Source organism: Peromyscus eremicus, chromosome 20 (genome assembly GCF_949786415.1).
Source record: "Peromyscus eremicus chromosome 20, PerEre_H2_v1, whole genome shotgun sequence".
Classification (NCBI taxonomy): Eukaryota; Metazoa; Chordata; class Mammalia; order Rodentia; family Cricetidae; genus Peromyscus; species Peromyscus eremicus.
The window spans coordinates 54777069-54791464 of record NC_081436.1 but is presented as its reverse complement, the minus strand read 5'-3'; the positions used below and the strand labels follow the sequence as shown (position 1 = coordinate 54791464).

Sequence of the window (14396 nt, the reverse complement as noted above, 5' to 3'; positions counted from 1 at the left end):
TATATATATATATATATGTATTCATTTCCCCCTTTTTTGCCTATCAAACCTCTTAGATTACAAGACTTTTTAAAAAAAAGGTGACCAGGTGGATCTCTGGGAGTCCAATTAGCGAGAATGAGGAGGGTTTATATGAGAGAGAATTGTTGAGACCAAGGTCGGATAAAGCACAGAGACAAATAGCCAAACAAATGGAAACACATGAAATATGAACCAATGGCTGAGGGGTCACCAACTGGATCAGGCCCTCTGAGTGGGTGAGACAGTTGATTGGCCTGATCTGTTTGGGAGGCATCCAGGCAGTGGGACCGGGTCCTGTGCTCATTGCATGAGTTGGCTGTTTGAAACCTGGGGCCTATGCAGGGTCCCTTGGCTCAGCATGGGAGGAGGGGACTGGACCTACCTGGACTGAGTCCACCAGGTTGATCTCAGTCTGTGGGGAAGGCTTTGCCCTGGAGGAGATTGGAATGGGGGGCGGGCTGGGGGGAAGGTGAGGGGGGCGGGAGGGGGGAGAACAAGGGAATCTGTGGCTGATATGTAGAACTGAATTGTATTGCAAAATAAAAATTAAAAAAAAAAAAAAAAGGTGAACTGAAGAAAAAAAATTTCACATAATTGGGAGTATCCACTCAACTGTAGAAGATAAAAAAAAAATTGTAAAGTATTGTTTCTGTTACTTCAGATTTAACTGCATTGTGTTACTCAAAGCTAAATATATTTACCTAACTCAGTGGCCTTACGTGAGTTGCTAGGCAAACATGAAAGGAGTTTTGAAACATTGGGTTACTAGAAATGCCCATTAAAGCAGCATCATACTGAGTATTGTGTTAATAGTTCAGAACAGAAGAAAATAGAGTTTAGAATATTTTCAAAATTCCTCTGCTATACCATTTTTATGCATTCTCTTTCTTTAATAACAGATGGAAATGATAATACTGTGAACCATAATGAAATATGCTTCAGCATACAATAATGACTTTTAAAAAGTGTTTTCTTGAATGAAAATGATTGTTCGAGTCTACTAGAAGATGACTAGAATTTTCTTTATCATTTCTTTAGGATGTTAAGCTGCAGTGTGGAAAACAATGTTCTCTGATAGGTGCTATAAATTGTGAGGGAGGGAGAGGATAATGAAAAGTTGTTAAGAGGCCAACAGTATTGAGGGTTTAGTTCATTCCATCTATTTTTTCTTTTTTTTTTTTTTTTTTTTTTGTCTTAAGCTACTCATGTCCTAGTCGGTTCAAGGGATTTATGAAGATGTTGGGCCTGAAATGCCTGCAGAAAATCTGGGGAGCCACATGAATTGGCTGACTATGGTGCAAAGAAAATGCATTGCTTGGCCCTCCTTTTAGGGGGTGTGTGATGACAGTCTAAGTCAGCTGTGATCTTTCTCCATGAACTGTAACAATACAGTTCCATTTCTAAGAGTTAGGACACTCCTCAGTGGCTACCATTGCTCAAGGCTTCTCTATTAACCTGACAACAATGTCTTAGAACCTCATTCATAACAATCTTTCCTTCCTTTCTCTATCCTCATCACAGTTTTCCTATCTGCTCTAGGATCTGAAGGTTCCTCTTGACTTTCTGATATTGTATTGTCCACATGTTCACTTTCACAATGAATACCTTGAACATCATCAACACACCAGTAATTACTTGTCTTGATCAGCTTCTCAGAAGATTTTTAACCTAGACGTTTGGAAAAATGTCAACAGTTTTGCCTTTGACATGCTAATTGTGAGGTATTTATTAAACATCTGCTGACTAGATACAGGCGGTGAGAGGACAGTCTGGTCTGAGTGTAGAAATTTAGGAGTTGACTAAATGTCAGTGATATTTAAGTCACAAACCAGATTATCTTATCAAGTGAAAAAAAATATAAACCAAAAGGAGCAGATGAGTAAGGGTTTGGCTCTAATGGAACATCTCAGCCAAAAAAGGTGGTGAGTATTAAGGAAGGGTAAAATTAGGTAGCTGCAAAGTGCTGTGAGTCAAGTGAAGGAAGTGTTTCAAAGAAGCATCCATAATTAACCTTTTAAAGTGCAATATGAAACCTGAGCACATATGACTGTTGTTAGCAGTACTGGGCCATTGCTGATCATGAGAACCCTGATTTTACAGGAGATGTGTCAGCAGGAAACTAATGAATAGATTTTCAAGAAAGAAAAAAACACTATAAAAATGGAAATACTGGACATAGAAACCCCTGACAAGAATTTTTTTTCATGAAGGGGAGCAGAAAATTAGATGGATTTTAGATAAAGAGAGATCTAGAGAGCTAATTTGTCCATATTTTTTATTTTGTTCCTTTTGAAATGGGAACATTAAAACATATGTTATGGTGATAGGGATGTCCGTGGGAGAAGGGAAAAGTGATGATCTGCTGGGGAAAAGGGAAAGAGATGCTGAGGCAATCCCTGGATCTGGAGAGAAAAGTGAGATAGCCAGGTTGACTCTTGTAATAGAAGGGAAGGAAGGAGAACAGCAGATGGAGGTGGGTGGATGAATGTGGGTGCCGGTTCTTGTAGAATGTCTCTTTGATGATTCAATTTTATGAGTGAAGGAAGAACCAAAGGGAGGTGTTAGCAGGTTCCAGCTACTTTGAGAGTGAATGGACTCAGGAGGTGCAGTTTGATTGCTCACAAACCCAAGAATCCAAATGGGTTTGCTGACATGAATGTAAAGAAGAGCAGGCTACAGCATTGACCTTCTCTAGAGGAACAGATACATCTAGGCTTTGGAATGGATTGAACTGGGATGGAGCATCCCTGATTGAATGTTAGAAAAGCAGGTCAGTGGAAGTGAGGGAGACAATTAAGAACTGACTATAATATGTGTGAAGTTAGGAAAAGGGAGTGTCAGTATCCATCACTTTTCAAGTATTCCATGTAAACAATTGCCTATGGGGCTAATTGATAAAGTTATCCTTGTAAGTTTTTCTTACATATATAATCATGGTTTACAAAGTGGATTGGGGATACTTTGTAAATGGCAGTCATTAAGGGAGGCATTGGAACACAGCATTTGTCAACCAGTGCTTGGACTGAAATTGAAGGCCTGATAAGATAAAAATTAATGCCCGATTTTTCAGAGGACCAGGATTTTCATCTTAATGAAATAAATTTACCCAAAGATAATGTTTTGTTTAGGCAGCTTGAGTCAGCATATATATTTTCTGTAAGAGTTAGTCAAAGGGTTATGATGAAAACAATACTTTTGTAGAACAAAGATTTTGTCCTTCTTGAACTCCTTGTGAATTCCACATTCTACATATTACTCCCATACATTAAAATGATAAACAAACCATCCCCTGCATATTTGTATGTACATATATGAGAGAGACACCGAAACAGGAATGTGATGTGACTTCTGATAGGGAGTACATTTGCTTTTTAAAATATTTAAACATTTTACTGTGTGCATTCAGACTTTTTGTTGCATTTTATTTAGTGGGGGGGGGCACGAGAATGACACAGAGTATTGATGGATATAAGAACACAACCTTTGGGAGTTAGTTCTTTCTTTACATTATCAGGGTCCCAGAGTCTTCAACTTAGGTCATTGGTCTTGGCAGCAGATATCTTTATCTGCTGAGCCATCTTACTCGTCTTTCAAAAGTTTTTAATTTGTGTTCTCCAAATAGCTTAGAGAAAGACAATAATTTATCTATTTTAGATTTCTAAAAAATTCAATATTGCTCTACAACAATAATTCATAAATTTTGAAGAATGCCCAATTTTTTCATAATTATACATATAAAATAGAGTTCTCATTTGGTTAATCTTTATAGTTAATCGAGTTTGCTTATATGTATATTTATTGAATAAATTCATTGGTATTTTGTAAAATAATAAGTTCACCTAAGCAATTGTACTGTAAAGTATCTCAAACTTTTAAATATTTTTAGAAATGTCTGTATCTTAACAAAATTTGTATAGTTAATGAATCATACATGTAGAAAATATTTTAGGATGCTTTGTGTTCATGAAAATTGATGTGTGGACATATACATATAATTTTTATAATAAAATTTCAACTCTAGATTATTCTAAAGACAGTTTACATTTGTGCTATAAAAGCTATGAGTTCTCCCACAACTGTTTTTGGAACCATGGTCCTACATCTACTTAGGTTTCTTTTAAGGCATAGCGAATGTACAGGAAAAACCTGCTGTGTGATTTTAGGGTAATCTTTTTTAGAGTCAGGTAGATTAATGTTTCCTTCACTTTACCATATGATTCCTGTGTGGACTTAGCTAAGTTTTGTTCTCTCAATATCTCATTTTTTTCCTTTGTCTTATCTGCATATCTTTGGATAGGGTATTAAATACAAGAGAGCAGGACTTGTTCTTGATTAGCAAAAGCTCTCTAGTGCTCAATACTCACAGGATTTTAAGTAAATATTTGTTGAATTGATAAATAGGTATAAAATAAGGGAGTGGGGGAAAGATTGAATTTCCCTAGAAAGGGGAAATAGAATAGATAGGTATAGATGGACTAGGTGGGGCAGGAATGGGAGGACCAAATGAAGGGAGGAAAGAAGACCTGATTAGACATCTTTCATCAGTAAATGAAGACAGGAATGGATTATATCTAACCTAGTTGTTGGCCAAAAAGGCCCCATGGGAACCTCGAATAACCCAGACTATTGCCAGCGTTATTGGCTGCTCTCCACAAACTGACAGCAAGTCCGTACTGCTCAAGATAACACCTACACAATTCATTGAACACAGAGAAGTCAAGCTGGTTTTTACCTAGAGCCTTTACCACTACACACTAGTGTCTGTACTACTGGAAGGTACTCTGTGTGCTACCAAAGGAAAAAGGTAACCATCAACCCTTCAATCTACACTGGTGATCGGCCTGCAAGATATGCTAGTGCAATAGTGGCACAAAGCTTGTGGGAGTAACCAACCATTTATGACTTGACTTAAGATCTACTACATGAGATAGAAGCCATCCCCAACACTGCTTGGGTGGCCAAAAACCACGAGACTCCAGAGCTCAGAGAACTAAGGGGAACACCAAATACTTCCGTTCTGAATAAGGATTGTAGAAAAAAAGACTCCTAATGATATTCTGCGATATTCATAGGTCCATGCCTTGCTCCAATCATCATTAGAAAAAATTTCTCTTGCAATGGTTTGGAACAAATACAGAGACCCACAGTCAGACACATGTGCACAGTGTGAGAGACCTTGGAACACTCAGTCCAAGTTCTGAGTGGGATTTGATGGAGATATCTCATCAAATCCCGCCCCCTTCTCAGGGCTCAGAGAACCACTTAGAAACAGGCAGAAAGAGTGTAAGAGACAGAGGGGATGGAGGAACTGTGGCCCTCTAAGCACAGCAGGACTGGTGCACATATGAACTCAAAGAGACTGTGACGGCATACACAGAGCCTGCCTGGGTCTGCGCCAGATGAGGTCCCAGAGCTAAGAGGCGAATTTAAAACAAGCCCCATTCCTAACCCAGAAGCTATCGCCAGTTGATAACCATTCACAAATGAAAAACAAGTTCTCTCCATTGTAGTCTCACGGGAGATACAAACACAATGCCCAGCAGCAGATAGCTAACACAAAACGAATTCAGTGGTGTCTTTGGAGGTTCTTTGTCTCATATTGTCCTGTCAAAGCTTTTTCTTGTAACCTTACAGGTACTTTATGTATATATTTTGGCTTCCATTTTGTGTTTTTATGGGATTCCTGTGTGTGCAAATATGTGTGTATGTGCATCTGTATGTGTTTCCTGTGGGGTTTTTTTTTTTTTTTGGCTTATTTCTTCTGTTTGCTTTATCGTACTCCTGTTGGAATTCTGTTGTTGTTGTTTTTGTTTTTCAAGACAGGGTTTCTCTATGTAGTTTTGGTACCTGTCCTGAATCTCGCTCTGTAGACCAGGCTGGCCTCAGACTCACAGAGATCCACCAGGCTCTGCCTCCTGAGTGCTGGGATTAAAGGCGTGCACCACCACCACCACCACCAGGCTTCCTGTTGTTTTCTTCATTTTTATTTGTTCTTATTTTATTATTATTCTTCAGATGCCCATTTGTTTTCTAAGGGAGAGCAGAAACGGTGTGGAAATGGTGTGAATTTGGATGGGAGGGGAGTGGAGAGAATCTCAGAGGAGTTGGGAAAGGCAAAACCATAATCAGAATATATTATGTGAACAAAATCTACTCTAAAGTAAAATATTTTAGAAGAATATAAGAGTAATTACATAATTGTGATATTTGAGGAAAACTACAGACTATACTCTAGTAACAATTATTACTGGAGAAATTTCCAGAAAGTCCAGAGTAAATTTGTTTTCTGTGTCTGACATCTACTACCCATTCAGACATTGGATAGTTTTATGTTATTGCCAGTGGTGCCCAGACTTGCTTTAGGGTCCATGCCTTTTTGTATGATAAATATTACCATATATGGTGGTGCACAAGTTTTATACTAGCACTTGGGAAGCAGACCTTTATGAGTCTGAGGACAGCTTCATCTGTATTGTGAGTTCCAGGCTAGCTGGGCTACATAGCAAGAACCTGTCATTAAAATAAAGGACATTTATTTTAATATTATTTACTTTTTGTAATATTCTTAAAATATTTAGGAGAAGTACAAATAAGCCAAGTAAATTTAAGTACCTGAGGATGTAATTTAAAACTCATGCCATGAAAATTTGTTCAGAATTTAAACATGCACACCAGAAAACAGGAGGTATTTCCTTACTTCTGTGGTCAGTATTAAGTTTATATATATATATATATATATATATATATATATATATATATATATATATATATATATATAATAGAAATGTATTTATAATCCATGGCATCTTACAGATGATTGGCACCTTTCTTACTTGATTGGTAGTTTGTAATATAGTAGGATGCCTTAAATACCTTTGGTGAAATATGTAGTCATATAATAAATAGCATGTTACAAATTATCAAACCATATATTAAGACAAAGGATTATCTTTTTATTTTTGAGACAGGGTCTTACCCTGCCTTCCAGGAGTCCTTGAACTTGCTATTCGGTCAAAGCTGACCTTGAATGTGCTATGCAGTCTGTGCTGGCCCCAAGCTTATATTTATCCTCTTTCTGCTTCGCATATGCTGGGATGATGGGATTGCATTTCAATCCCAGGATTTAAAGCAAAAGGTTCTGCAATGCTCATTAACCATCTACTTCAGCAAGATAGTGTCTGTTTTTCCTAATTCTATTGCCCACAAAGTTTTGATATTGTAGTTATTCTGTATGTATGCATATGCATTTCATGTATATTTGTTTTATAAATAGGAAGAGTAAGATCTCTATCTCAGGACCAACTTTATTTTCTTTAGGAACTTTATTGCATACATCAAGAAAGTAGGCAATAAGGGAATCCTTTGTCAGGCGTTTGAAAATATTACTTACTATTATATTAGAACCAGGGTTATTTCTTAGCTTTAAAAACTTTTGGCTTTAATTATATGCCACAACATTTAGGCTTTGTATTATTACCATAAATACTGTCAAAGTGCCTGCAAAGTCTGAATATTTGTTATTTACCTCAACAACCAGAAAACTTTCCACAATATTTTTTAACAAATAAAAAGATCTTCAAGTTCATCTAATGATGCCATTCAACGTATTTTTCACTCATAAAAAGGCTATCTAATCTTTTCAATGAATAAATTCAGGATTTTAACAACTTCACTTTTACATATTCATGATTTCATGGTTTTGAAGGCATAACTTAAATAGTTCATCCATAATGAGACATTTTACAAACCATCTAATTGTCACAAAGACCTGTGCTGCTTTCTTCTTCACACATCACACTCAGCTGGGATGATGAAGCTGTCCAGGCACTTGAAGCCTCACTTACTGCATTCTCAGCAGTCTGAGGTCACTTGCAACTGGAGTGATGAAGGCGGAGCCCTGTCCATTTTGGCCCAGTGATTCGCACTTGATGGGAAAAGAGGTACCCTCTAAGACCACAAAGTTTGAGTGTTTGCTTGCAAAGCTTATCATTATACTCAACAGAGTATAATGTCTAATTTATAGAGAAAAAAGTAATTTATTTGGATAATATTTTTAAATAGCAAAATGATGTTCAGTGTATTTTCAAATGTTCCCTAATTTTTTCCCTGTGGGCTGTGCAGTTCAACTTCCATTAAAAAAAGTAAACCCAAAGCTGCAAAAACCTAAAAACATTAGCACATAAATCTTTAAACTTTTAAAGTTTGAAACTATATTTTGTATGAAATTATATTCATTAATATTTGAAAATTCAGATATGTATTTCTTTTCCCAAATCATTTTGGTTGTATTAATTAGCTATGTTGAAGACATGTGCATCAAAATAATCAGTAGTTGCTATAGCAGATGTTAAATATTCTAGGAAATCAATAGACCAGAAAGAAGATGAGAATCGTTCAAGGAACTCATCATCAATATACAGATATCCGTAGTAGCAAGGCTTCATCAATCCAGTCAAATGTACATAGGTAAACTTAAAACCAGAAATCATCTCCACCACTGCTTCTAGTACTTGCTCTTTCCCTGCCCTTTAATCGAAGCATCTCCATGATGCTCCGGGCATAGACATCTCTCAGGTTAACACTGATATATGAGTCAGTGGCTATATTCTTGGTAAGCTTCTTGAGAGCTTCCCGTTGTCTCACGGCTGCTTCCTTGAGTTTCAAAGTGAAGTAGCAAGCAGAGAAGCGATCATTAATAATGGCAATAGGCAAGGCCAAGACAAGGATTCCTGATAGAATACACATGAAGGCCACAATTTTGCCTGTAGTGGTGTCTGGTCTAATGTCCCCATATCCTACTGTAGTCATGGATGTGGTGGCCCACCACCATGCACAAGGAACACTTGTGAAGGTTGTGTCAGGAATGCTTTGCTCTGCAAAGTATTCTATTGTTGAAAATATAGAAATTCCCACAGATAGAAACAGGAGCAGGAGGCCAACTTCTTCATAGCACTGGGTGATTGTCATCCCGAGAGAGCGCAATCCTGCAAAAGAAGAGCTGCTGTGAGGCATGAGCATCCTTCTTCTGCTTTCCTTCTCTCCTTCCCCTCTCCCTCCTAGAAATCCACCCACAAGCATGTTCTGCATAACTAATATGCTGAGCAATGTTCTGGGGATACAATGAAGACTAAATCATGACCTCTGTTTTCAGGAAGCTTATAGTCTTGTTGGTGGGGCCAGGTTTGAAAGATAAAGAGAAATGTAACTATATTCATTCATTTACTTGTATAATCCTTGGGTTCATGCTATTTCTGTCTTTTTAATTTGAAAACATGAGACTGAAAGACAGATAGAGACTGTCTTACAGGAGTTTAATCACTTCATGTTATCAAAGTCCTTTGCCAGGATGTATGTGGTGGGATCACATGATCAAAGCTCCTTTTTAATATGTCATTTCAGACACTTCTTTTTATCATTATTTTGATGTTGCTCTCATATATTTTTGCCTCTTATTTTCTGACTCATGATAAAGATTAATTCAATCAGAGGCTTCATTGACTGAAATCTAGAGATGAAGGATGTATTCCATGGCAATGAAGTGAAAACACAGAAGTAAGTTAGGCACCAGTAACACCACAGACATCAAATGTATATCCAGAACACATTCTTACTAGTACATTCTTATGTTAGAATTTCTTAGGTTCTAGTTACTAGTACATTCTTATGTTAGAACTTCTTAGGTTCTAGAATTCTCAGAATACCCATTAAAATTCTAGTCCTTATCTCCCTTGACCATATAATGTTTCTGATTCCCTGTAAGAAGATAAAAACTAAGCAATATATTTTTTCATTGCCAAAATGTATATGAACGCAAGAACTAGATAGAATTTACCAACTATCAGGAGATCCACACCTACGGGAGTCCTGTAACACCTGTAAAAAGCCTATGTGCTAAAGAGAGCAGCAAGAACCCATTATAAACCAGGCTTCGAACTAACCAGTGAGAAACCTTTTCCAAGGTTAGACAAATGTTTCTAAGAGTTTGTCTTTTGAAGTCATACCAACATGACAGCACAAATAAATTGCCTTGAAAGCCCAAATCAATAAAAAGAATACTTTTCATTTTTATTTACCCTTAGAGATTATTTGAAATGCATTATTAGAATACTACCCACAGTCTATTTATGTTGAAGTTTTCTCTTAAAATATTGAGATATTTTGGTCTTATTATCACCTGTTTTAAAAGAACAATGCACATTAACTTTGAAGTTTAACTTCAAAAGAATATCCAGAATAACTTCGTAATATCTCATTAGAAAAATTGTCTTTAGTGTGTCTATATAGAATGACAGTTTAGAAATAAATTGACGTAAGTATAGTGTTTAGAACAATTGATTTCACTTAAAATAAAATATTATCCACATAACTAAATTCAGACACTCCTCAAAAACATCATGTGACAGATGCTGTCACTGTTGTGTCACTTCACAGATGAGGAGTTTGACATGCACAGGGTTGGTGTGTCTAGTACAAAGCTACAAGACTGGATTTACACCAAGACTGTCAAGGATCCTATCCATTATTATATACTATCGCTCAACAAATGTTCCAAACATGTGGAGACTCATGGTGTTTGTGGCCATATTTTCTAAATGTTATATTTGACATAAAACTATCAAATATTCATGTATTTGTCATACACTTTAAATAAATTAAGGCTTTGTTAATACTTTGTACTTTCTTTAGAATTGAAAAAACTTTTGAAGGTGACAGTGTGGAAATTACTATTATTTCCCTTTTCCTTTCTTTTGGGAAAAAAAAATGTAGCTCTCAGTGTTTTAGAAATTGAATCCTGGGAAGAGTTTATAAATACTCAAAGAAAGCATCCCATTATCTGTGTCAGGAAACAAAGAGTGTTACTTGTAAAAGTTCTTGGAAACCCCATCATCAGATCCCTGGTGTGTAAGACTAGCTAGGAAAATACACAAGTAGAATTTTGTAGGGTGAGTCTTAATTACAGAGATGTAGGAAAAGAAATTGCAGGTTAATTTCTTCCTACATTAATAGGCAGACATAGCTACCACCACCCTTACAGTGGTCATTCAGATATGTCTTTGTGAACATTTTCTGCAGTAGTACTCTGTAAACACATTGTTTGTGTGTATATACATTTGTACTGTATTATTCTGCATGTTGCTCCAGTGTTTCTCAAAAACACATGACTTCCCAAATACCTAGCTCAAAAGTAATTGCATACTTACTGAAGTGCACTGTCCAGAAAGTAATCCATATACTAAAATTTTACCTTCTGACAGCTGGGGTTGAGAATTTACATTTCAACAAACTTATGGAAATATTCTCATTTTCGTTTAAAGTATAACTTTATAAACCTAGAATATTCATTAGTCAGAAAACCAACTGCTGAGCACCATTACTTTCAGAACATAAAAGTTCTCTTTAATTGCTCTATTCGATTTCCATTGGCATTGGCTCTAATTTTCAAGGTCAGGTTAGTGTGTGTGTGTGTGTGTGTGTGTGTGTGTGTGTGTGTATGTGTTCTAGAAAATATTCATTTGATCTTTCAAAGTTTAAGAAAATTCTCAATAATTAAGTAAGGCATTTAGTTACTGCCATCTCTTTCTTCCGAAGATTAATGATTCTACTTATTCATCAAAAACTAGAGGAAGGCCATCAACACCTGGCCATCTCTTGTCTGCCATGAATAAGGACGACTCTTCTCTCCAGTCAAGAATAAAATTACATATACATTTATTTTGTGGAAGTGGAATACAAAATAGCTAATGGCCCGATGTACAGCATACAATTTATATGCCATTTATGTATGTTGTGTGTTTGGCCTTTGAGAAGAAAAATGTATTTATGTATGTATATATATATGTGTGTGTGTGTATACATATATGTGTGTGTATATATACATAGCACTGAGTTATAATAAACTGAAGTTAAAAGTTAAAAGATGATCAAATTGTTCTACAATGCCCTGTAAACAGAAAGTGTGTGAGGGATAGCTCTATGTCTCTGATAATGTCTTGAAGATTTTGCTTTCTAATACATTTAAGAGGTGAGGGTTGGGTAAAGCTGGAAGGTGGTGATGTGTTCAACTATCTAAAGCTTGTATTTTGTTTGTTTGTTTTTTCCAAGACAGAGTTTTTCAGTGTCCTGGCTGTCCTGGAATTTGCTTTGTAGACCAGGTTGGCCTCAAACTCACAGAGACCCACCTGCCTCTGCCTCCCAAGTGCTGGGATCAAAGCTTTTAAACAAAGGGAAATTAAAAGGCACCAATAAAATAGGAATACCTGTAGAATGCCTTCCCAGTTTTAGCATGCGAAGAGCCCTGAGGAGCCTCAAAACCTGGACCAAGCGCCCCACATTTTCTAGCTCCTGTGTGGTGTGGCTGCCACTCAGACTTTCCACCAGAAGAGTTATGTAGAAGGGCAAGATGGCAAGGAGGTCTATTATGTTGGGCACCTTCCTCAGGAAGCGGCACCTGTCCTTCACACACAGGAAGCGCAGGATGAACTCCCCAGTGAACCAGCTGATGCACACATATTCCAAGATCTCCAGCAGCTGTAGGTTGAGCCAGCTTAACTCAGCTGACATCAGGGCCATGTTGACGATGGACACTGCCACAAAAATGATGGAGATTACTCCAAAGATCCTGGCTGCTGTGGAAGACCCAGGTTTCTCCAGGATATCCCAGAGCTTTTGGCGGACAGTGGGACAAGGTCCTTGTGAGAAGTCCTGTTCACTCTCATGTTGACTTTCCTGGTCATCGGTGTCCTTCTTAAAGTCAAGTGTTTCACTCAGCTCCTTTCTTCTGAAGTATCTTTCAGGGAAGACAACTTTGTAATTAATTAAACACACACACACACACACACACAGAACTACAAGAGAATTAAATTTGACAAAGAGGTCACACTTACATAGTGATAAAGTATATAGAAATATATTCATATTTTACCCAGGGTGGTCCCTGCCAGATTTCCCACTTCTGACCTTTTAAATGACAATTTCCTAGTAGAAATTTATGCAAACAGGATTTATACATAACCAGGCAATTTTGGATCAATGAACTTTTGTGACTTATTTTCTGGTGATAAGAACATCTGTTTGCCACCTGGAACATTTGTGTGTACAAAAGAAAGACATCCATGAAGGAGTGATAGTAGTGACAGGTCAACACTAAGTCACTGTCAGAGCCTAATAATAATCATCCGAGAAATGAACTCTCCATAAGGGCCTGAAGAGGTCCTTCAAGCAAGTTTTTCAGAGTTCAAGTTCTGATATGATGAATGATAATAATCCAAACCCTTCCATTCCTGTGTGTCTTTTCAGACATAGGGGTTTTTTTTTTTTTTCTTTCTTCTGACTCAGCTACTTAATTACCAGGTGTTTACTCAAAGTCTGATCAGCCTGGGCTTTCATAAGAAATCAGAATATTAGTCTCTGGAAGAAATTGGGCAAGGAGTTTTGTTGTTGTTGTTGTTTTGCTTTTAAAGTTCCATGCACAAGTTGACTTTAGGATTGATTTCTGGCCTCCCAAAAACACCTTACCTTCCAGTCAAGAGGCGGACACATCTATTCACAAGGCTGGAGCAGGCAAGTTTATGCAAAGCCTCTCAGTCTTTGCCTGTGCCTTCTTATCACCCTCTCCTGCCTTCCCACCCAACTGCCGCGCCCTGTGGGTACCTGTCCCTGCAGCAGGAGTCAATGCTGAGTTCGTCGATGCCCCAATACTGGATCTCCTGAAGAAAGGAGAGAGCGCACAGCTGTTCCATGACGTGCAGGCGGCCGGTGCGGTAGTAGTGCAGGACATAGCGGAACGCCTGGGAGCTGCGGTCGAAGAAGTACTCGTTGTCCACCGGATTGGCATCATCACAAAGCTCCAGGGGACTGGGAGCGGCAGCCAGGGCTCCTAGGCGGCGATAGGAGGCCACCACCACGGCCAGCTTGCCCAGGCGCGTGTGCGGGAAGCAGGACAGAGCCTGCTGCGAGAGCACGAAGCGGCTGCCGCCCACGTTGACCGTGAGGCAGTCCCCCAGAGCCAAGGGTTCCCCTTCGCCCTCGCTGCAGAAGACGCTGGAGTCCAGCGAGGTCAGCGAGCCGCTGTCCAGCGACGACGAGTCCAGCAGCGGCCGGCGGCGGGGTGACAGATCCATCCTGACCACCTTGGGCTAAGAGCACCGCGAAGTTGGGAAGGCTCTGGATGAAAGCTTGGGTTCCCGCGAGGGCGGTGGCACGGCCCCTGCTGGCGGCAGGGATCTCCCAGGCTCCCGAGGGAGAGGCCTCCCACTTGTGCACCCCGACTCTCTCCACCCCCCAGCTTGATGGCTGGTGTCGCTAGGGAGCTGCGAGTGCGCGGTAGAGCGAGGAGGCTGGGAGAGCAGGAGTGGTCGCGCGCACAGGGAACCGGT

At 38.6% G+C, this 14396-nt stretch overlaps 1 protein-coding gene across 1 annotated transcript; it reads right to left on the bottom strand.

Moving 5' to 3' along the window:
* Nucleotides 1-7433: 7433 nt before the first annotated feature.
* On the bottom strand, nt 7434-14141 carry Kcnv1 (potassium voltage-gated channel modifier subfamily V member 1). Its single transcript, XM_059247511.1, has 3 exons — nt 13672-14141; nt 12279-12808; nt 7434-9005 (listed from the first exon to the last, which is right to left on the bottom strand). The coding sequence occupies exons 1-3, from the start codon at nt 14139-14141 to the stop codon at nt 8494-8496; spliced, it is 1512 nt and encodes a 503-aa protein (XP_059103494.1). The 3' UTR covers nt 7434-8493.
* Nucleotides 14142-14396: the final 255 nt, after the last annotated feature.